The 24,715-nt window shown below is 37.0% G+C and overlaps 1 protein-coding gene across 3 annotated transcripts in view; it reads right to left on the reverse strand.

Annotated features, from left to right (window-relative positions):
• Positions 1 to 24,715, reverse strand: part of BRAF (B-Raf proto-oncogene, serine/threonine kinase) — an 83,828-nt gene that overhangs the window by 20,632 nt on the left and 38,481 nt on the right. For 2 of the 3 annotated variants that reach the window (XM_085568200.1, XM_021551949.4), the window contains exons 4-13: positions 21,531 to 21,634; positions 20,721 to 20,823; positions 19,291 to 19,439; positions 18,105 to 18,224; positions 9,331 to 9,490; positions 7,726 to 7,762; positions 3,405 to 3,541; positions 2,586 to 2,703; positions 1,801 to 1,885; positions 210 to 386 (exon numbers count right to left, since the gene is read on the reverse strand). In XM_085568200.1, the coding sequence (XP_085424326.1) occupies positions 210 to 386; positions 1,801 to 1,885; positions 2,586 to 2,703; positions 3,405 to 3,541; positions 7,726 to 7,762; positions 9,331 to 9,490; positions 18,105 to 18,224; positions 19,291 to 19,439; positions 20,721 to 20,823; positions 21,531 to 21,634 (1,190 nt within the window). Of the gene's footprint in view, positions 1 to 209; positions 387 to 1,800; positions 1,886 to 2,585; positions 2,704 to 3,404; positions 3,542 to 6,221; positions 6,342 to 7,725; positions 7,763 to 9,330; positions 9,491 to 18,104; positions 18,225 to 19,290; positions 19,440 to 20,720; positions 20,824 to 21,530; positions 21,635 to 24,715 lie in introns of all 3 variants that reach the window. The other variant, XM_031507954.3, reaches the window with a different exon arrangement.

A 24,715-nucleotide genomic window follows, 5' to 3' on the forward strand; every position in this document is an offset into this window, starting at 1 on the left:
ACAAAATAGGGATGTTCTCTTCAGATGTTGAAACCTGTTATTCAGAGAGCTCTGATACTTCCACCAAATGCTTTGATGATTGAGACAGGACCATGGGCTCAGCAAAGTGAGCAGAGAGCTGGCCTTATTTGCCAATGCCAACCAGAGTGTGAAGGGGATAAGTAAACTTGCCCCAGTGCTCATTTGCAGATAAGTAATTCAATACTTACTCCATGCCTTGTGCAGTCTGTCGTGCAATATCAATTAGCTTGATCATTTCAAATTTAGTCTCAATGATGTGTAGATGATGATACAAACTGGACCCTTCACACCATTGTGTAACAATAGCCAACTGGGGTTTTGTTGAATAACCCATGAAAAGCAGGATATTCACATGTCGTGTTTTCCTGTTTACAAATAAATAAGAATCAAGAGGAAATCAGACCAGAAAATCAGGAAAACCCAGGCAGATCTATCACAGTCTATGTATATATTTCCAAACAGAAAGTGTTGGGTTAATCTCAGCCTCTTGCTAGATTAATTTAATTAATTATTCCTGAAGTTAGCCTTTCTTGTTGTACTTACATGGAATAAGTACTCTGGGGTAACTGAAAAATGCCAGAGCTCTTTTATGTTTTCTTATATTAAAAAATTGCCATGGGATCCCAGTGTGTGATCCCTTTGTCCTTGCAGCAGTGTGGACTAGGACAGTTCTATGCTATGTGACTGGGCCTTTTTCAGGTTCAAGAATTTGTCAAGTGATGCTGAGAGTAACTGCTGAAGAAGTAAGCAGTTGGTTGCAAATTCTACCACAAAGCTAAGTAAAGATGAATCATAATGGAGAAAGTACAACTGTAGGAAAATCTGCCTTGTCTGTGTCAAAGGGTAGAACAAGTGACTATGTATGCTGAGAAACAAACAGGCTTGGCTCCATCCAATGGACTACCAGCAGAAAGCTGGAGTAAGATGTTTGATTTCATTCAGTTCTCTCACCAGTCTGTAAAGACAGAGAAGAGATACCCAAAGCAGCACACCCAAGAAAGTCTCTGCTTCCACAGCTATGAACTTAAAGAGTTTTTGGAAGCAATATTTTCCTAGGGTAAAAGGCTGACCATTCCCTTTTACCATGTAGATTATTTGGGATGTTTCTGCAGCATAGGTGCCCAGCTCAAGCCATCAGGTTTCCAGGGACAAAAACCTTCTTGCTATTTTAGTTTTTTAAAACACAATTAACATGGCTCCAGACTGTACTTTGATGTAATGTTTCTTCACAATATATATTCTATTATATTATGCTGATGGATCTTCTTTTAAGAGCTGAACCCAAACCAAATACCTCCTTGGAGATTGTGGAAACAGTAGACATGAGAAAAGGAAATAATGAAGTGACTTCATAACAACTATACAAAAAAAAAAACCTCAGAGAAATTAATGTTACTGAACAAAAGCTATTAAACTACAGATAATATGGGCAGGACTGTAGCTGAAAAACCAACCACCAACCATGTTCTCCTTCAATTTCAAAATGTGAATGAGAGGAAAGAAAGGCCTGCAGTTCATACTTAGGCTTGACTGTGCCCTGGGGGTAATACATTAGCAAAAACTAGTTCTGAGTGTTTGGACATATATGTATTGACAACATAGGTATGCAGACAAACACAGTGGGTACAACGAAATATTTTTAAAAGGCTATTTTTTCTGCCTGAAGTATCATCATGTAGAAGTGAGACCAATATGTTCCAATGGAGATCTAAAAATTCAGTTTAATTAATGAAGTACAAATCTACACACATTATTTCATGCCATTAAAAATATTCTTACCTGAGCACTCCTACTTCATTTTTGAAAGCCTGTAACTGTTGAGGTGTGGGTGCTGTAACATTCAACATTTTCACTGCCACATCACCTGTAAAACAGCAAGTTTTAGTTAGTGCCATTGATACTTATTCCTCTCTTGAGAAAATGCTATAGAGAGCATCAGAAATTTTGGGATACACTGTTTTTTTATCTTACATGAAATAAATCACTACAATTTTAAAGTAAGCCAATGTTCAGTAAAATGTAGAAATTCTGTTCTTACTTTACTCTGAGAAATCAAAGCCAGGCCAAGACTATTGAAAATACACATCTGAAATGCTCATTCATCAAGATGCATACTTCTGCCTTTCTAATGTTTCATCTTTATTCTAATAATTTCTCAGTTCAGAAGAACATGCAAGAGTTGAGTTTCTAAGCAATATGAAGTTCTTACACTAGTTATTTAGCACACTACTTATTAATTTAAAAATCATATTTACTGCACTTCATTGCGCTCTCCACATTATGTCACATCTCTATTGTTCTGAGGAGCCCAGAACTGGGCCCAGCATTCCAGATTTTGCATCACCAGTGCTGAGGGGAAGGATTGCCTCCCTTAACCTGCTGGCAATGCCTAGTGCAGCCCTGGAGCCCATCCTCCCTCTCTGTGGCACAGACACACTGCTGGCTCAGCCTGGTGCCCACCAGAATCCCAGGCTTGTTTCTGGGAAGCTGCTGTCCAGCTGGGTGTGCCCTGGCAGGCACTCAGACCTCCTCAAGAACAGCTGTTTGCCATCATGGCCACATACCATGCCACTTTCCTTTGTAGACTGTTCCAAATGATCCAGAGCCTATCCTTTGTCCAACTGTGATCTGTCCATCTGGTATCTCCCAATCATCGCTTGAATCCCGTCGACCAAGAGTTTTCTTTATATATGTGCAAAAACAATAAAAAGGAAGAAAACAAGTGCGTTAGTGTGTCTGAAAACAGCTCCTTTATAAAAAATTTCTCATCAGCATTTCCCATCATTAATGTCCTAAAAAGATTATAATTTTCAGATGTCTTTTGACAGGCCAACATTGTGTAGGGCTAAAGTTAGCCCTACACAAAACCTTAGGACACAGGTATGCCAAATTATTATCTGGCATGAAACATTTGCAACAGCTTTCTGGCAGTGTTAAAACCAGAAAATATTAATAAATGCTAACCAAAAAGCAAGTAGTATTTGATTTTAAATTGTTAATTGTAATACTAAACAAAGGTTTGGGGTTTTTTAAGTGTATGGTTTTATGTTTTCATGTATCATTACATGAAAATTTGTTATATAGATTTGTTACTTTCAAAGTTTATGAATCATGGTGGGAGAAGTTAAGCTGTTATATGAAGGGAAAGTGGCATTACAATAGGAGGCACACCAGTAAAAGTGAGTTTAGTCAATTATTTAAATTCTTTATATATCAGTCCCACAATTATTTATGGGTTTAAAGTGGGTTATCCCACTCTATTATTTATTGGTTTCCTTGATCACTGTCATATTAATCTTCAAAATAATTAATAAAACTTGGATGAAAGAGGAATATGGTTGTCTATTATTTCTACAAAAGAAAACAGTTGATCTTTCCCTTACCATTCGATTTCTGTCTTCTGAGGATGAGGATGATTTCCTTTCCCGTTGGGGTCCTGGTGATTTCTGTAATGCTTTCACATTGGTTAGTGACCCGGGCAAAGAAGCAGGAGGTGTTGCAGACAAGCCTGAAGCTGAGCCTAAATTTCAGAAATAGGATAGTTTTATCTTTAAGAATCCACATTACAAGTATGCATTGATATTAGCTGCAAGAATTGTGTTTAAGATGCAGTATCGCTAAACATCAATGTGAATGTTAAGAGAGAACAAACATATACAGGAATATTGTCCTAATATTAGATTAGTGCTCATGTCTCAGATTTCAGGAAGAGACAAATCTATAGAGAACATCCCTGTATAGATAGTTTCCAGTCTCTTGTTCATTAATTAACAAAGGACAATGTCTTTTTAACTAACAAAAAATACTTTAAAATGCATTTTTAAAATTCCATCAATTTCTTCAAGAAGAACAATAGTATTTTATTTCACAGCATCTACCTGTTATATTTCTTGTAGCTAAGCTTTTAGGAATCAAACAAATAGCTGAACTATTGTACTTTGGAATCAAAATATACTAAATGCATATAATTGAAATGCTTTCTGTTGAGTCTCCAAGTGCCACCTGAAAATAATTTGGCTGTTTTAAAGCTGTTAGCAGAGAACTAGTATTTTAAAACTAATATTAGAGTTCAGAAAGGATTAAAAAAGAATAAATACTTAAGTTAGCTATTTGAAGCATATTCTAGGAAACACAAAAAGAACACTATGACTGTAGCCTGTAGGTTATCTAAACAAATCTATGCAGGAAAATGTTACTAAGAGAGCTGTTTCAGAGCCCCAGTGGCCCTTTTCAAATAGAGCACTTCACCTAGACACCGCTTTTTAAAATACATCACAATTATTCCTAACAAGGTTATGCTGACCCTTCCAATGCAAAGGACATAAAATAGGGTCAACTGTTAATTAAATTCATGCTGCTTTGCTAAACAATGTTATGTCATTGAACAAGACCTCTAACATTCTACTGCATTCTCTCACATCAGTGCTCTGGGAAGTGGTGGAAGACAATACTCCTCATGTTCTCTTCGAAACTCCTCTCTTAAGCAAAAAGTATCTCCTAATGGCAACTAGAGTTCAAAAATGGACTTAGTGACTTTAAACTGCTGCTTAAGTTCAGTCATTCAGTGCATGCTAATTTATCAGACTATATGTATACATCACTGGACTCACTATGCTAAAATCTATACACTTAGAAGTGGACACACAAAACTACATACCAACAAATACAAAATGGGACACAGCATCTGTAAACTGTCCCACATAACAAAGCAACAATAATGATGTATATTGGGCATCCTAACTACATTTATAAGCAGCTGGAAGCCAGTGACTTGAAGGATGGGCTTGTGTTCATGTTACAGCCACCACGTAAGATTTATTTATTATATGATTCATCTGAAATCAAACATACATGGAATTAAATGTATGATGTTCCAAGAACATGAGCAATTTTCCAAAGGTTTACTGGGCTACAGATTTCCTCTGCAATGGCAAAGATCTAGGATGCATTTTCTTTGAGGTAACTAAAATCTACTATTTAAATTTTAATACTGCAATATGGGAACACTAGCACAATATTCACCCTTCACCAAAAATGCACATGGCATTTCACTGTAGTTTCATGCTCTAGCACATGGCAGAATACTGTAGTTAATCTGTTCATAATAATACCAGATGGCCTGTTTTCAAGTTATTAGAGTAAAATACTTCAGATAACGCTGGATTTAAGTCAATAGCTTGGCCTCTGAAGCAGTAAGTAACATATTTCATTTTGCAGCCAGTTTGCTTGTTGGGAACACCTGTCTTCTTACAAAGACTTCTGGAAGATCTTGACAAGTTCAAAAGGTGAACTGCTCTTGATATATTCTGAAACAAGAGTCTTTGAAACAGCCAAGATGGTAGCATTTGAAAACCACACTACATGCACTGAACTAACCATTTCTACACATATTATGTAGGGATACAAATATGAATATTTCATGCTATTACTCAATAGTTGGTTTCTCCAGCATACGAAATCCCACAGAGTTTTTTTGGGATTTTGTGCAATACAACAGATCCATTGACAGCTCAAGGCCTGAATTACCCCCATGGCCAATGACATGCAAATCTAAGTGTCTTATTTTATAAAGTATGGGACAGAAATACTGTTTCAGTCAAATTTACTAACTAAATAAAAACTACTAAAACCATCTAGAGCCCCGATGTGGTGTCACTAGCACACTTGTCAAAATTAAGTATTTGTTGAAAGCTGACATGACACATCACTTGACAAGGCTGAGACCTAAGAAGATATCAATGGAAATGTTTGTAATTCACGTTTGATTTCCTACATCTTTTCAAAACAATATTAAATATAGAAGACCATTATAGCACTGAACTGACTTAAACTGAACAGTCAAGGAAATTCTAAGTTAAGGACATAATTTTATATTTAAAATCACTGCAATGCAATCCAATGTCCTTTGTTTAGAAAGTTTGTGTTAAGGTCCATGTTAAGGAAAAACCTCAACTATGAAATTCCTTGCTTTTAAAGATTTAAGTCAGACTTCATTTATAATAATTTTCAAGCAGGTAAAGGTGAAAGTGAGTATGTGTGAAAAGCACATTCAAAGCATTCCAGCCAGGCCAAGCAAAAAACAGAGGTGTTTTGATAAACTCACACACTTACATACACACGGTGTGAGGGTGAGGCACAAACAGCATCTGTGGTTTTACTTATTTTGTTTGGGTGAAAACAAGAAAGAAGAGCCCAACTACCTCTGAACACTGGGCCAGGCTCAAAATCAAACACTATTTCACTGGGGACAGAATGAAGGAGGGGACTGGGAGTCCGGGATTGGTATTTCCGAAGACAGCGCATCAGCTGGTTCAAAGGGGCTGTTAGAGAGAAAGAGACGGGCAGGCAGAGACAGAAAGACAGACACATAGAAGAAATGAAAGAAGTCATGGGAAATAACTAGGATGCTTTGACTCCTAATCATAGATTTCTTCTGTACTTTGAAGGAAAAAAAGTAAATTTCCAAGAACACCATTTCAGGACTGGAAATAGCCAATTGTTTTCAGATGCCAAGCAGACAGTTTATGATCAAAAGTTAAAACCAACATGATCGCACAACATTTAAATGTTGGACAAAATGGGCAAAACTCTGGAGAGCCACACCTATCAACACATACAAAAAATAGCTTAAATGGCAATTTGCAATTAGTAGCTTGCAGGGTTAAAGGATATTTCTTTATTTAAAGTGCCTATTTCTGGCATTATTAAAGACAGCTCCATGAAACATAACACATCCTACCAAATACCAGATTTGCATGGGAGAAACAAAGGGAGTGAAAGTCCAGAGTACAAAACCTTTGAGCCTAAGAAAAGGTGCACTATGGTAATTCAGACCCACACTTATGGCTGAAGCAAGTTATAATCAGTAGGAGATAACTGTGTTACTGATTTGGAGTTGGAAAAACTGTCATATGCCTGCCCTACTTAGTATTCTTCTATTTTCAATATTTCTGCTTTATTCTTATATTCATGGGAATAAATACAGCACATAAGAAGCCCTCTTCAGGACCTTGACAACCAATGGGAGAAGCGACTTAAGAGGCCCGTGCACAACACGTGAAGAAAAATAAACCTTCTGGCACTAGTTCTGACTTAATTGTGAATTAGGGCAGTGAGTTACTGAAGGAAACATAAAAAGACCTGGCTTTAGTGTAAGATCCTAATAATTGCTTCCAAGAGTAGCACAGGCATGCAGTACAGCAAAGCAGCAACTTCAGCAGGGGTAGAGGGGGAGAAGAACCGGAGTATTTCAAGCTGCTTTAGGATGCAGCAGTTCCTATGGAAGGCACATCTATCACGATGGTTTTCATTGAAAACCCCTGTTGTTTCCACGTGTCAAAAGGTAACAACAGGCATGAAAATCTTTGGCAAGTTGTAGTGTACCTGTGTGCAGCCATGTGAGTGAGTAAGTGTGTGTGTATGGGTGAGAGAAGTAAAAAAGTAATTTTAAAACTAAAAAAACTAGATACAACTTCAAAACTTTTTCTCCTTCTGTCTCCCCCACTCCCAGAATGACCAGCAAATGACTCAAATCTTTGTGAAACAAATACTAAGTTCATGGACAAGCAAATGTAAATTCACTTTTTTGTTCTAGTCATATCTTGAATTGTGGCTGTGTTTTGTAGAACGAAGTAGGGTAATTGGAAGGGACAAAATAGTTATGTAATTAAAAGTAACACAGTAGTTAGTTTAAATGCTACTTACCTCCCTCTCCTCGTAAACTCTGGTCTCTAATCAAGTCCTATAAAAAGTTAAAAAGCTGTATTTAATTTAGGTATTAACACTTACATTCTAGCATCAAATGAGACTGATAGGTTTGTGAATTCATAGTGTCATATGTTGCCCATGAAATAAAAGTGGTTTCCTACCCTGACTTACTAATAGCAATGACTCAAAGAACTACTACTCAAAATTAAGTTGCTTTAAAACAGCATCTCTCTGCAGTAAAGTGAAATGTACACCACCCAAAAGAGATGCTGACAAGAAAATATTGACTTAAAAACATATCTGATCAAAGCATAGAAAGAAATATTGAGTAAAATGTTCCTGTTACAGTAGCAGAAATGGTTTGAGTTGTCATATCAGAACCTTGGACACCAATTTTCTGTACTGAAGTACATCAGTTCAATGAATCCTGCTTTGATTTTTCTTGTAACAACACACCTGATTTGCATAGCCAGGCACACTGTTCTTCTCAGAAATGACTAACTTCACTTTCTTCACTTGCAATCCTCTGTGAGCTGAAACTATCTTTTGCAACATGCCCAGACTAAAAGCAAACTACACTAAGGATTCTATAAACAGAAGGAGAAAATTCTAGTAGATTGCTTCTGTATGTCCATTTTTATAAAAAAGCCTTTTTTGGATTACACTATTATGTTTATTCCCTTCTTGTTCCATAATTATATTTGTTCCCTTAACCACCTGTGCTTTGCCAAAAGCCCTGGCTATGCCTCAGCTGCACCACTGCCATATACCACATGCAAATGCCTACATAGCCACACTAAAATTAACATTTCGCCTTTCCCTCAGCTCACATGCAAAACTGATTTTGTGCCTCAGTGTCCAGGCAGATTTCAAGACTTCTCACCCAACAAATGACTGATTTCTAGAGAACAGGTTTAAGGATAAAATACAAACTGCGCATGTTAGCAAAGCTAGCAAAAGGTAACATCTTGAAAGGTCCTGTCTTTATGCTAATACCAACCATTATTATTAGTTACATTTCACCATCAAGAGATTTCAAAACTGTGGAAAAAACCTTAATGCAGCAGTTTCTGAACACTCCAAAGGAATTCTCAGAACAACATAAACTGGGCTCTTAAAACTCTTAGGGAACTATCAGAATATGTGAACTCAGTTTAGTTTAATTATTTAGTTTCCCTTCAATGCCAAAATTATTACATGGAATACAAATACTAAAAAGTCTATCTTGCGTAACAATGTGTTTAACACAGAATGGTTTGCAAGAGTGGCTACTGGCTACAGCTAACAGCATAAGCCTTGGGATTAATGGCAGGGAAAAAAAAACCAGTTGTTTGGGGTAGAATGTTTGAGAATGAAAAGGACAGAACTGTCAAAAAGCAGTTCTGCTTTCAGAGAAGGGATTATTTGTGCTCTTACACCTCTCAACAGTATAAAATAAACTATAAAAAAATGAAAAATTAATGATCTTTGAAGATTCTGGCTGACCACAGAGGATCATCATAGAAACAGTGTACATTGTGTACACAATGAATTCAACACACTGATATTCACAAGGAACACATCACATCTACTGTTCCTGATCTGATGGCTACCAGTACTTACATCAATATTGACTGGCTCGATTGTATTGATGTGGACGTTGGGAGCTGAAGAGGATCGGTCGCGTTGCCCAAATTGATTCCGATGGTCTTCATCTGCTGGTCGGAGGGGCTGTGGGATTGGAATGGATTTTGAAGGAGAAGGACTAGGGAGAATTGGTGGTCTGAGAAACAAAGTCAAGGAAAAAGAGGATTTAGGTCTACAAATGGCTTCAAACACTGCATAGTGGGTGTGGTAAGTCCTTTTCAATTATAATAATACATAACAAAAAAACTGATCTAAAGCCCTGAATTAAAGCAATTTATAATTTACCATCTCTACTTCCCTATGATCAATTGCAACAACTCTCTGTTGCATCAACTACCTGACCACATGGCTGTGAAGTGTTCCAAATTAAAACAAAGAAAACTCTACCATACTATGTCAAACTACTAATAATAAATCCTGACCTGAAAAACTCGTGATGACCAACATGCATTGCTGATAGCAAGATACTCTGCAGTTTCCTCACCTCTGAGTAAATGCAATACACTCATTTTAATGGTTACCAATTGAGAACTAAAAATGCTTAACATCTCATATTAACGTTACAGTCAGAAAATGTCATAAAACAAAATGTATGAATGGGATTATTTTTCAGCAAAGAAAGAGTAAAAATTACTTCTGGTCATTCAACTCAATAATGATGTATTACTGATACTAAAAAATAACATGGCCAATGTATCATTGATACTAAAAATAAACATATCACCCTTTAACCTCAACCTTTAAGAAACAATTTTGAATAGCACAACATTTCAAATGTTATTTACAGTGCTACAATGCAATAGGTTTGACTGAAAAGGTAAGTGTTCAGAACACACAAACAAGCTTCCTGAAGAAATGCAAAAACTGACAGTCATAAATGTAGATAAAGCCTTTAATTATGGTATAATGAATTGAATATTCAAAAGATAAAACAACTGAACACTTGAGTTTTTTGTTCGTAAAAAGGCAGAAAGTCACTTCTTTGGTTATCCATTAATTTTGTTGAAGTGCAATGAACTGGCAATTATCTCTTACCCTAGTCAAGGTCAGTCACTGTTAAGCATAATGATTCAATCTAATGGATGTAAGGCAAAAGGCTAATGAAAACTCCTGCCATCTTTGTCAGAGAAAACTTCATGGCAAAATAGACACGGTATCTGACAACAAGGTTTTTAAGAGTTGTTTTATTTTTCTATGTTCTAAAAGAGGAGGGGAGTCCTCCAGCCATTCCATGACTCATGGATTAATTATCAAGCCAACAAAGGCAATGCCCACAGGGAGAAGCAAAACAGACAGCAGCATATAGCAGCAATATGTCCTGATGCCACCTCCTGTAAGCAGTGCTACTTGGCCTCTTCAAAAACTTTTGGGGAAACTAACATTTTCAACAGGACATCTGTGGTATTCCTTAAAATCAGAGGGTTTTGGGCACATTGCAAAAGGCAGGCCTCAGAGACAGCAGGATGGCGATTAGAGCTAAGCAGTAGCTATAAGATTTGTCAGCAGAAAAATTACACAAGAAGTAGAAAGAAAGGACAAATAGAACAATGGTCTGTGCATTAACGCTTGGGTAGAATAACTGCCTAAGTTGCAGAAAAGTATCTCTGGTGAGATAGTAGGAAGTTCTAAACTTAATAATGGAGCTCTGTGCATTGTATCTTAAGGCTTACAAGCAAGTATTGTATTTGAAATAAGCAAGCACTGTTTTAACCGAAGGTACACGTGCTTATAGTGGTTAGATAGAACTATTGTCAATATGCTTTTGCTTTGTGTGATTGGTCAAAAAGCTTTTAAACTAAGTTGTAACATTAAGTTCTCAGTCTGCTGCCTAGGATGTGAACTGCTGGCGTCTTCCCATTGTCATAACCATGTTAATGAGACTGATGCTAAAATATAAACAGCTCGAGATGCATACCTCAGCAGTCTCATCCTGTTCATGATTTGTACATAGTCCCCCAGCCAGTGATAGACATCTCGGCATTTTTTCAGAAACAGGTCTGGTTTATAACCTACTATCCTACCTTTCATTGAAAAATTTATCCAGTTTGGCATTGATCCCAGAAATCAGTGTTATCTGTATCCTAAGTACCTGTCATCTTTTCCTTCCTGGCCAATAATCTCACAACTGAAAATGGTAAAACGGTGCTTGTGAATTAATTCAAATAACAGTCTAGTAAGTCTTCCAAATAAATACCTGAATATGTTATGGAAGTGGGGCAGGATAGAAGAGGCATGGGGTTTATACCCTGCAAAAAGCAGTTACCTACTGTCACATGACAGTATAGATATTGGGAAGATACTGGCAAGCAATGAACTAAAACTACCAATAGTCAAATCTCTGAGAAAGGACCTTGAAAACCCCAGCATTTCAGAAGTTGTTTATTATTTCAGAATTATTTTTTCTTAATGCAGTTGTTGTACATACATGTAAGCTGAAGTTTTCATTCACTGCTGTGCGAGTACCTTCAGGTAAAATATTGCAGATGAAGTTTTGAACTCCTGAATGTGTTTGTAAGTAAATCATGTGACTAGAATACACAGCAGGAGATGGGACACTGCACACATCCCACTGCAGGATTTGACTGACACTTACAGGCACTCCATTCTCATGTTAAGGCAAGCGTGTCAAATGCTGCACAAAAAAAGTATAAGAAGAAAACTCTAACAAGTGTCTAAACCAGGCCAGTACTGTCATTGTTGGGATAGCTAACTCCTGCTTAAACTTCCTGGGAGTTCTCAGGTAATAAGGAAATTAAGGGATGTATATCACAAAACCCATCAGAACACTGCACCAGGACTGACTGACACACCATCTGAGCTCTGCCACATGACAAAAACAGAAGCAATCAGATATTGTGATCATGAGTAAGCCAAGGAAAAGAAAACCAGATTGAGGCAATATTGTTTCAATTACATCCTCCTTTGAGTCATAAATGGTCATCTGCTACTTCTGTATTTCTGGTCACAGGTCATCATGTCCATCATGTTGCTAACACAGCATGCTACACCATACCATGTTTGAAAAAAACTTGAACAGCTTTTTCTTCTCACTAAATTCTTATTGAGGGAAGTCCAGATCTTTAGAAAATAATTGCAGGCTGATAAAGAATTATCTTTTTTTTTTTTTTTTTTTTTTGTCTCTTAAGCTATTACATGAAGGATCTCTGGGCTTTAGACAACAAAGAATCCAGAGATGGGGATCTCATAAGCAGTTATTAATGGGTGTCCTTGAGACACTTTGAAAAACGTAGGTTATTTCTGATAAATGGAATTTTTCCTCAAAAAAGGTAACTAGTGAAGTAAAAGAGACAAGGGGTTTGCTTGCTAGTCTACTGAGATCACAAGCTCAGAAAAATATTACCACCAGCTTCCGTCTGTGTGTGGCAAAAGCTAGATCTTGATCAGCATCAAGATCTTATTCTATCAAAATCATGTAACCACAAAGAACACGGTGATCCTCTGAGCTACCAAAAGGCTGTTCCTACAGTATTCCTACACTGAAATTACTCAAGAGGAGGTGTTGTGACACTGGAGCTAAAAGGGCCAGATATCATCATTTGGAAAAGGGTGACATGGTCTATTCCAGGCCAGTTCCAAAACTGTTCTTAATTCTTAGGTTATGGAAGCATAGTGATGACAAAACACGCTACAAGACAAAAAAAAGTCCCAAATAGCAACCAAACAAAAAGTCCCCCAAAAACCCCAAATACACCTAAGAAACTTAAAGCAAAAAACCAATCCTCACTCCCCAAAAAATAACAGGCTAAGGCTTAAAGGAACATGCAGTTTGAATATCAGGATCTGAGTTTCTGCTGCTCCTGTGGCCTTTGTGAACAGTTTACAGTCACCTTGATAAAGGAGACCTTCTACAAGGAAGCAGATAAATAACTTTCTCCCAGCCTCTGAGATGTGGGCACTCTTTTAACAAATTATTCTCGGCTTCTGAGGCAACAAGCTGATGTTGTCAAATCTCAATCCAGTATGTTACAACCTTTCCTGGCAGTATGACAGAACATGATTTTACCTTAGACCATATGTTTGGGATTAGTACATTTTTCCCTCCCTTTTTATCAGACAAAACAGAAAGATGTTTTTATCAGGAAACAAGAATAACTGATAAGAATAACTTATACCCTTTACCAAGCATAGCAAGTACCCATGTGTCCATAGATTAACTATCCCACGAAACTGGGTCCACAAGAAAGAGTAAAGTAACTCAGAAACTAGTCTGCCCATGTTATGCTATATACAAACAAACAATTTTATAAAATCATATACAGTATGTCTATTGGATTTTAGAATTTGCAATGATATAACTATGTTGACTTTACAAATGCAAAATAAAATTTTAATATAGATTTTCCTTAATGTCCTTTACTCACCAATGGATGCCTCATAAGTGTTTAAGAGCTGGTCTACGCAGGAAAGATTTTTCTTGAAATTGTTCTTATGATAGGTGTACTTAGGCTTCAAGTTTTTGTTGACTGTATTTCTGTTTTGCTGTACTTGAGCAAACACTTGAACTGAAAATTCACATTCACCTAGCCTCAATTATAAGGTGTGCACCTGTTCCTTTTTAAAATGACAGCGTCTCTCCTGGACTGAGATTCTTTCTCCTCCTTACACCCTGAACAAGTCCATCTCAGTTTAGCCACTGGGCTCAGTGCTGCACACACTATTACCTGTAAGGCTGCACACTCATATCCAAACCTACTGCAAGCTAAAATGTGTATCAAGGCTTTTTTTTTGACTGTTTTTGTTTATATCAGAGTGTTAACACCAGGATTTGGTTGTTGTTACTGTTCTTAATAAAGAACACATTGCTTTTCCAGTTCCAAGCAGTTTCTCAGGACTGCTAAGGATCTGGGACACAACGGTATTTCAGTGATAGTAGCAAGCAGGTAAATTTAAATTGTGGAGGCCAAACAGGTTCTGATTTGACTATTTAATTATTTAATCATTGCCAGAAAATTTAACTTTTTAATTTCTTTCCTCATCCCTGCAGCCTGGAAATACTCAACAATCCCAAATTAAATGCCAATTTGTAGAAAAAGACAGCAATACCAATTTGTAACTACAAGCTAAATATCTTTCTTGCAGCACTCTCTAGGAAGTCAGCCTAGAAGCATCATGGGACAGATCTGTAAGTCATTACCCTACACAAATTAGTGTAGGTGAAAAACAACTGCCAGGAGTACCACAATGATGTGCACTCATTTATAATGGCCTTTTGGCCCAGATCAAAGCTGATGAGCCTAAAATTCCTGACAGCTTCACATACCAGAGGTTATCAAGACAACCACACTGTCACTGTTAGACCTCCAAACCAGGTCCAGTTCACTAGCAGGTTTTTGCAAATAAAGTTTTGGACAGCAAAAGGTTTCCCTCACCTGCTGTATGGACTGAGAGTTTCCTGATTCTGATTTAAAGATTCTGATACCAAACCTTTTCTGCAAAGCAAGAATGCATATCAACTCAACTTGTATATTGTAGGAATACTGGGAATATTTTCATGGAGAAACCTGGAAAAGGCTTAGTACCAGAACTTTTAGGCGAAAAGTTCACTGTTTTATGCACTAAAACACAAAGCTTTTGCTCACTCACACATCACAGGGTCTAAATGGCATTGTAGCATAAAATGTAGTATTTTAAGACTGTATCTTGGCTCCTGTGGCTTTTCAGAAGCTTTTCTAGACATTCAAGTATGTTGGGCTGAAGCAGAATGATTAGTGAACATTTGGAAGACAGAAAGGAAAGCAGAGGTGTTTAATCACAAGCTGGAGCCTGCTCAAAGGCAAGGACTGGCAAGCTTCCAAGGACAGTGCACCAGACATTCCCCTTTTCTTCCTCCAACTTAGAAGACGAAGCATATTGGGCAATGTTGTTTTTCAAAGAGCCAAGATGTTGCCAACTTGCTTATTTCTCTTTTTCATGTATCTGTAACTGAGGGAACTGGGTTCATGGAAATTCTGTGCTTGTATATCTCAGATGGAGGAGAAACTTCATGACAGTGCAATGAACGAAACAAATACAATGTCTTGATATACAGTTTCCTTACTTCAATTTTATTACAAATGGCTCTTAGCAGGGAGACCTATGCTTTTCTTTCCAGTTAACTGCAAATCATAACTAAAATGGTTGTTTTGGCACAATAGGATAGTGCAAATGGAAATAACTAAAATGGGACACAAAAACTAACATGGGAGGCCAGACACATTTTATAAAGGGTTCAGAAATGTGAAACAGAATCATATGTGCTCCCACATCTTGGGGTGGAAAACCTGAAGGGACTGCTTGTGGCTCACAGCTGGAAGAATGAAAAGCTACAGGCCTGGATTGCTTTAGGATGTTACACACAAGCAAAGTGAAACAGTTCTCCAGCATGTTTAGCAGCTTTTGCATCATGTCCAATGGTCTTTTCCTTTATGTCCCTTTCTCTTCCAAATTTTTCCATTTGCTCCCATTGCACACTTTCGCTCTTGAACTTGTCTTGCAACACAAACTTCCTTCTTCTGGGCACTTTGCCTGCCACTGGGATCCCTTCACAAGGCTAGAGATGAAGAAGGATGTTTGCCTTCTCTTTCCTCAGGTTTACCAAACAATCAGTAATATCCCTTCCTCCGTGAGCTGTTCCATGCAAGATGCTAGAACAGAGAATCAAAGGAACAATTATTAATCTAGGGAGTGTTATTAAAGTGCTAGTTCCTCATATTTTCCATCCCACTGTTCAGCTCTCAAATTTCAATCCCATATTCTCCTCCCAGACAATCTAAGCTCAAATGTCAACCTATTTTTTAATTCCAGTTGAGCTGCTGTCCCATATTGTAACAGTCTTCTTTAATAAAAACACAGGTGAGTACATGTTTTTATAGAAAAGGCTAGCTTTTAAAATTCAACTAGATTAATATTTCCACAACTATGTTCTTAAAAAGCAGAGAAGTATGATTAAAGAAAAGCATGAAAGATAATTAAAAAAAGGTATGGACAGTGCTGAATGCTCATCCAGTAAAATTGGAGCTACTTCTGGAAAGGAAGCACTACATACACAGATGCTAGGGGAACACTGTATGATTAACATGGATATTACATATGAACACCAGCTGATAATTATAAACCATTTTCAAAATTAACAGAATTTTGCAGGCATGATGTCTGCTTTTTTTTTAATCAATAAAGTGTACAACAAAGTAAAAAAACAGAATGGAGAAAGCTAGAAACCTTTTATATCCTCTGCAATTGCTTGAGAAAAGTTCCTAAACAGCAATTAGTAAGTGTATTTAAATGTTAGCATTTTTATGTATGTGAAGTTTAAGATCTCAAGGCATTAGCCAGCTTTGGTCTCAAGTTTTTTCTTTCTGTTTTCACTTCACAAAACAAAGACTGCCTGAAGTTGCTGGTGAGAATGGACCAAAGTGAGGCAAAGGCAATTGAAAGGTAGGACAATTTAGAATATTAAGATTAGGTCTATATAGTGCTTTTGACATACACTAGAGTTTAACACAATTGGTATGAGCAAGTTTCTTCATGAATCAATGCTCTAGCCCAGTTACAATTTCGGCTCTAGCATGACAAATACTTGACAAGCAGCCTTGCCCACAAGGTGCTCTACTAATATCCATGGGATCTAAAGGAAACATTCACTATCTTGGAAGAAGTACTTTTGAATTCACTTGAATCTGCACAAAATAGAACAAGTAAGAGCAAAATCGTTGTACTTACCAAGTGAGGTTCCCTCTGCAGGACAGTCTGTTTTCCTGGGAGGCATTTTATTTGGTCTTCCATAAAACAGTCTTGGCTGTCCAGAGAATTTATCTTCTAGTTAAGAGTCCAGATGTGCCTGCATAGCTTCCAGTGTGTTTCTGCTTTAGTTGAGGCACAATTTTCACTAATCCAAGAGAGCCTCTCTGCCACATTCAGCTTAACTCCACACAGCACACATGTCCTGGGAATGGTTTTCTGAAGGTTTCTGTATTTGGTGTTCTTAATAAATATGCACCAGATTTCTTGAGTGTGACATAGATCCCCGAATTACTCTTCCCTGGACATTTGTTCAACTACCTAATGGTGGATGGTGTCATTGATCTCTTTGCTACTGGGAACATAATTTAAATATGGTCTCTTATCTCTTAATGCAGAAAGGGTCCAGAATGTTTGTTGGAAATGGTGAGTTTTAGAGGTCTACTTTTACAAAACCTGGAGCTGCAGCAACAGATGCTACTGGCATACCCCAACAAGAACAGGAAGAAGACAGTTGGTCTGGAGGATACTAAAGCAGTGTATGTGGAAAATCTACTAAAACAGTATTATGAACCTGGAACTGGCACCTGTTCTCATCAGCCTTGTAGTAATGTGGTTTATTCTCAAGCTGACACATCTCACTTGAAAGCATATAAATTATAATTTAATGAAAACTAAAAGAATTTGTGAGGATATAATTTTGGTTTATATCAATTTTAAGTATAAAATCTTTCCAGTTTAGACCAGGTCTAAGCTATTAAGTAGAGGAAATCAGTTTAACAGGTAATACCCCAACTCTACAGACAGTTACACACACATTAAACCTAGGCTCATTACTAATTTAGAGAATTTGTGTGAATGAAAACATTCTCTTCTTTTAATTTAAGCATAGGTCGATATATTTGCCTGAGAAGCCAGATTACAACAATGCAGAGCTGCAAAGCAATACTTTGAGTGTTTCTTAGCACAGTACTGAAAAGTTATGTTATTAAACAGCAGGAATAAGTTCATACCCAACAGAATCTGAGGGGGGCACTGAGGGGTATGATCCAGATGCTGGGGTGGTCTCTCCTAAGGAGGCCTCCTCTGGTGGTATGGGGTGATGTTCAAAGAACTTGGAGACAAACAGCAAACTGTGAGGCAAGAACAAAACAAAAACAGCCTAACTTGTGCAAAACCCAGAAGTTTCACAATGACATACTCAAAAACTACAAAAAAGATCCCAACCCCCAAAATCCCATTAAATTCTAAATTTAAAAACAAAGATCACGCACATTAAATCAGCAAGATATTAAAAGTATTATTTACTTTAATTATTTAAATTAAAAGTATTATTTACTTCACAGAGGATCAAAAGATCATGCCTTAAATATAAACTCTGTGGAAATTCATTTTTTGATCTTTTACATGGAATTGTAAACATCTAGTTCTTCAAGAATGCACAACTTATATCTATCAGCACATAAACTTATACCCTGAGCACAAACACCAGAGATGCCAATGGAAAGTTACAAATACTAAAATAAACTTAAATTAAATTCATTCTTCGTGAGAAAAATAGCATTTTAAATTACTCCTTATACAAAAATCTATTTAAAAGTCTTAATAGCCTCTGCTGAAACTAATCAAATAGAACAGACCCAGTTTACACCAGATCCTAAATCTACATCAAAGACTGACACAAATAGTTCAGTAACTCAATCCAAGAACACTGGACTGTTTGGGTCATTCTCTTTTATGTTTCTTACCTAAGCATTAATCTTGCTACTGGATTTATTTTCAATTATTGTAAAACGAACTGCAATTTCACTATAATCAACTAGTATCTCTTAAATTTTTTTCAGGTTGAAGAGAATAAACCCACAGCTAAATTTTAAACACTGCCCTAGCCACCGCACAATACAGAACTAGTTTTGATTAATAACAATGAGTAGTCTGTCTGATACAGTCAAGTGCTCAGCAACCCTATTCATGCTTCAAAAAAAGCACTTCATAGACCAGCAAAGAAATATGAACTGGTAGTCTGAGCTAGCACAGAAAGAGTATGAATTAAGCAGTCTCACAAGAACAGTTGAACCCCTATTTTTTTTTTTCAGACACCTCCTCTGACTTCCTCAATTACAGATTTAACACAAGGAATCACTGACAGCTGTACACTTGTTAAAAGGCTCAACTTGAAAATCAATTGTGATTACTTACTCAAGCTGGTCATAATTAACGCACATCAATGGCACTTCTGTACTACAGCGCTGGTGAAATTTGTAGCCACAGGTCTGGCAGCGAAATCCCTGGAAAAGCAGCTTCCGACAGAAATCGCAGAACGCTAACGTGAAGAACGTTTTTCGTACCTACATTGTCAAACACAGTCACAATTACCTACAGTCCTTCTGTAAGCCAGATAGGCTATTTGCTTTTACCTCCCTCAAGTGTACTTAAGTCTCTTTTGTGATGGTGGAGCTACAATTTTACATATCAAACAGATTTACACTAAAGAGCAGCTCCTTTTTGAAACAGTTTTCATGCATTACAACATTCTTTCAACTGTTTCTTGGAACTAATGCTTCATTTCCCTAGCAGTAAGAATAAGAGCAAAGAACCTGAAGCAAAACTTCACTATTATCATGTTAGACACAAACATTGAGAATTTATTTGGATACAACCTATAAAACCAAAAGTTACTGAAATATTATTTCATATTCTAACTTTTCCAGAAGCCAAAGAACATTTCTATCTAATACTCACAGGACTAGAAATACACAGGCATGCATATATATGGCTTCAATGTATGGTCACACATATAGTTGCAATTTTGACTACTGAAACTCAGAAACATTCAGAAGGGTGATCATGATTTCTCCCCAGATTATAAAAGGGGAATGATTTAGTTAATTTTCAAATTTAGCAATACCTAGTATAAAAACACATTCTTAGTTCTATTATTACATGTAATAATCAGAATTTCAGTGACATATAAAAAAATGTTAAGCCTACTAGAGTTCACCTAACTAGCCATAACCCAAACAGCCTGCTTGAGCTAAATAGGTTGAAACAGCTTGCAGATAGAATTTGCTATGTTTTAAACTGAAATAGAAGGTCCTTCTTCCCCAGTGTGACAAACACTATTCCCAGGATTTTGTATGTAGCTGGAAACATTTAGACAGATTGTTTAGCAGCTTCCATTTACTTAGTGCTTTATCAGGTCAAAACATATTTGTGCACTGCATCACTGATGATGTCAGCACTGCTCTGGGAATAGTTAGTTCATTAGTTAATTGCTGCTGCAGAGCCAGCAGGGAGGCCCAGAATACATTTTATAGATACAGCAATACAAAAATAGTAGATTATTACAGCTCTGCAATGCAGTACTGATATAAACCCCTTACATTTATAGATTTTAGAGGGTGTATTCCAACAAAACGTGAAAGTTTTAAGGGCGATCAAGTACTCTAGCATCACTTATTTCCAATACAATTCTATCTAATTCACTTAAGCTACTGTGATTAAAAACTTATTTTACAACTCCCACCACATCCCACAGATGCAAAATATTTCAAGTTGGTAATTTGAATTTGAAAGTATGAATATATTGATGCAACCCCACTCAGCATCTCACAAAACCCATTACATACGAAATTGTGTGTCGTGAGTGGCACATTCTCCAAAACTTCCACATGTAACTCCTCTCCCGTGAGCCAGGAAATGTCTGTATCCCAGCCAATTGGCTTCTTCTCTCTGAAGTGCAAATAAGCCTCTCATTAGCATCAGCACACAAGCCCTTGCATATCTCTTGCCAAAGTTGTAAGATCAGCTAAAAAGTTACACTGTGGGGGGGCTGCTACCCAGCCTAATTGCAAGAAACTTTAGAACAAGACCTTAGGCTCAGTACATAGCAAACAAAGTACACCTTCCCTGGCCAAACTGCAGGAAGGAAATACACTTTTTCAACCAGCTCCAGTAGTGGCCAATTCCTTGTTTCCTACGTGGCAGATGGCTTTTTGATGAAATAAAGTGCTTGTGAAGGTAACTGTAGTGTAAGAGTTCCACAGAGATGGCTAACTGTGTACATGAAGATAATATAAAAATTCTCAGGACTGAAAACTCTTTTTTTCCTACCAAGAGAACTCTGTCTCTAGTTAAGAATGCATTATAGCCAAATGAAATATAACCAAGAAGTTAACACAACCTATTTATTACTTGTTTGGTTAGCATGAATTTGATTTATGAGTGTTTTGCCATAATCTCATATTACTCAATATTATGCCTGAGCCTTTTCCTAGGAGTTAGCCATTCTTTTCAACCTGTCTGCAATGTGCAAATCGTTTAGTGCAAAGTATCATAAAATTCTGAACTTGCTAAACAGCTTCTGAATAGAAATGGCCATCCTGGGTAGCTCCAATAATTGATTCTAAGAGCAAAAAAGCATCCCACACAAACCATACCTATCTTGTATTCTGTAAACAGCACAACATTCTGGAATAAGACCTCTCATCATCAGCGCTTTTTTTAGGCTGTCTCGGACTGTCACTCCACATCTTGCTGGAACCTAGAGGTCAAATACAAAATAAATTAGTTAAAACAATTTCCAATTTATCCCCTAAAACTGACACAAACATTTTGACCCTCAAGTGCTAAAACTCACTCTTCAGGATGCTTTACAGAATTGTAGGTCAGAGTTTTCCAAAACCCTTTTTGTACTGAGAAAAATTTTATTGCTGAATAGTATATGAGGAGAAAGGCTCAGCTAGAAGAGTCAACAAGCTCTACACATCTATTAGCATTTGGAACAGAATCTTCACTCAACTCCAAAAGTGAATTTCCAACTTTCTTAACTGGAAGAAATTGGAAACACAGCACACAGATAGCCAATAACTACACACAGCTTTATTTTACAGGCTGGCCTGAACATAAGTGGGGAAACATGCCAAGTGAAATTAAGTGAAGGAACTAACTTGGACAGCACTCAAAAAAACATTGCAATAAAATGTAAATATTTTATTTTCTATTTCTAAAACAGAAGATAAGCATGCAAACAAGTGAAACAAAACAGTCATCTGAGTCAGGCAGACCATCACCTCTCACTTTAACCTATATTTGTAACTCTACAGATACATCTTCTATGAAAATATATTGCTGTCTTCTGTTTCCTGGCTTGAAAAGTTTAGATAACTAACAGGATGGGAAGAATGGAGAAGCACATTAAAACTAGCCAAATCAAGAACTGCATACTATGTAAAGGTATTTTCCTCACTTCTATTCTAATTGTAGGTATATTTTATATAAGTAAGTAGATCATCTCTAGGTATACCTGTGATTTAACAGTATATAGTGTCAAGCCATAAAAAAGAAAAATACATGACCTGGTGATTAAGGGTAGTTCAAGTATTGAATATTATGTACTGTTTTTAGAACTCAGTAGTGAAAACATGTAGGGCTTCAGGCACTGTACACACTGGGATATCTCCTATAATCATGGACAGTATCTCAAACACAAATCAGAAGAAAAACATACAAACTTAACAAACATGCCAAGTCTGTCTGAACACCTGAAACACAAATCTAGCTTGCAAGTGGCTTAAGCCAGTGCACTCAATAGCCAAAAGCAGTCTTTTAATCAGCTTCAACTGGCTTTGGATGGGAGCCTAGTTTTTGTTCCCTGCATTTAAATTTCCATGGGTATTTAGGGGCTCTATGTCCTATTTAAGCATGACAGAATAAAGTAGAGCCTTTTTCAAGTAGCTTTGTGAACACCACTTGAGGTTACACTACATACTGCATTTCTGGAATTCAAACATATACACTTTCAGAAGACACAAATTAAAGGAATATTTTGCTTCACCATCTTCCTCCCACATGAGAGGGCCTCTTTACAGGATATTTGTGCATTTCATCTGGTCAACACAAACATTTTAAAAAAGATTATTTTTCTGAATTCCTTGAAAAAAAATCCTACAGCACACTACTTTACAATCTTGATATTCAGCCTTAGGTGACTTTTGTTTATACATTGTATTCTTTTTTAATGCATCCTTTTATTACTCTAAGTAACCCCTTAGAAAGGAACTCCTCTCCTTTCTCCATGGATGGAGGGTGTGACTCATGTTTTTTCATACAAATGTTGAGTCTAAATTATGATTGTTGTATTGATACAGAAAAACATGTATTAAATATTTGTCTTGACCTGCAAAGGTGATCAGAAATTTTAAGTGAAGTTGTATTATAAGTTTTGTATTATGTTACTTATAAATTGCACAACATTGATTCTGCTTGAAGAACTCATGTGCCATCCTAATAATAAATTCTGTGCTATGCTAATCATAATATCTTATTAAGAAAATAACTCTTTAATTGTCCCTATGATTTTGTGCCATCATCATTCTGCCAAAGATCCCTAAGAGAACCTGTCTGTCCCCTCAGTGTCCTTCTCCTTGCCTCCAACATATATATTTACAAATAGAGAGTAAATACTTTTGAGAATCAGACTAAAGTCTGAGGATTTCAGGTTGCTCCAACCTCCCACACACATTAGATCCAATCATGAGCCATTTTGATGGAGGAAGCAAGAGTTCTTCAACTCAAGGCTATTTTTCCTCTAAGTATAGCTCCTGCAGGATTGAGGTTGTGTCCCCACAGACAATTCAGGTCTGCCTTTCCAGCAACCTCAGTCACTTCACCACTGATATCCACAGTGGCAGAAGAAACTGAAATACTGCAAAGGTGGCAGACAGATGATGGGGGCAAAAAAGGGAATGAAAAGAGTCAGGAAAGAGATTGGGCATGAAAGAGAAATGGGAGGAGAAGGTCAGGACAAACTTCAAGAAATGAACATGCAGGGAAAGCATGGGAGAGTATACACATGAGAACTGTGATCAGCAGGTTGGTGAGAATCAAACAAGCAAGACAGAGGGAGGACAGACTGAAGAGCTGAGGATAAGGGCAGGGAAAAAAGATGTGATGAACCACCTTGCAGAGAACTGTTTGCCAACACCTGGGGAAGTACTGGAAGTAAGTCCTGAACAGGAAGATTTCAAGCTGTGATTGGGAGAAAAGGTGGCTTTGTTTTGGACAAGGACCATCAGGGAGAAGGAAGTGCCTAATAGCAGCAATAGAACCCAGCACAGAGTAGGAAGTTCTAGCTTAGGCAGAAAACTCCAACAAAGTATTAAAAGAAACCAGGTTAGTAGAATTTTGACCTGTGTCAGGGAGTGGAACAGGAAAAGGAGGAAAAATGAAGCAGTAGGAAAATGACTAACATTAAAGAAGAGATAAGCAGTCTTGTGAATACTGGAAAACATTTTCTTCCTCCAGCACTGATCCTCTATAAATGATGACAACATCCTCCAGTAACTCATGAAGCAAAGAAATGCATCAGGAACATCAAAGTTCCAATGCTATTAAGTAATTACACTGGTCTAATTTTTTTTTTTCCCTTTAAATTTTGTCAAAAACAAGACTTATGAAGTTACAGAGCTTCTTTCAAGAGGTTACAATAAAGTTGAAAATACAAACTCTCAAAATTTGGGAAGTATCAGAATTAAGGTTATCTACAGCAGCAAAAGTGCAATGGGACTATGAAAAATGTACATTAAACATCCTGCTCACTAATCATTTGGTATTCCTCAGTATT

Source organism: Lonchura striata, chromosome 1A (genome assembly GCF_050655825.1).
Source record: "Lonchura striata isolate lonStrDom1 chromosome 1A, ASM5065582v1, whole genome shotgun sequence".
Taxonomy (NCBI): Eukaryota; Metazoa; Chordata; class Aves; order Passeriformes; family Estrildidae; genus Lonchura; species Lonchura striata.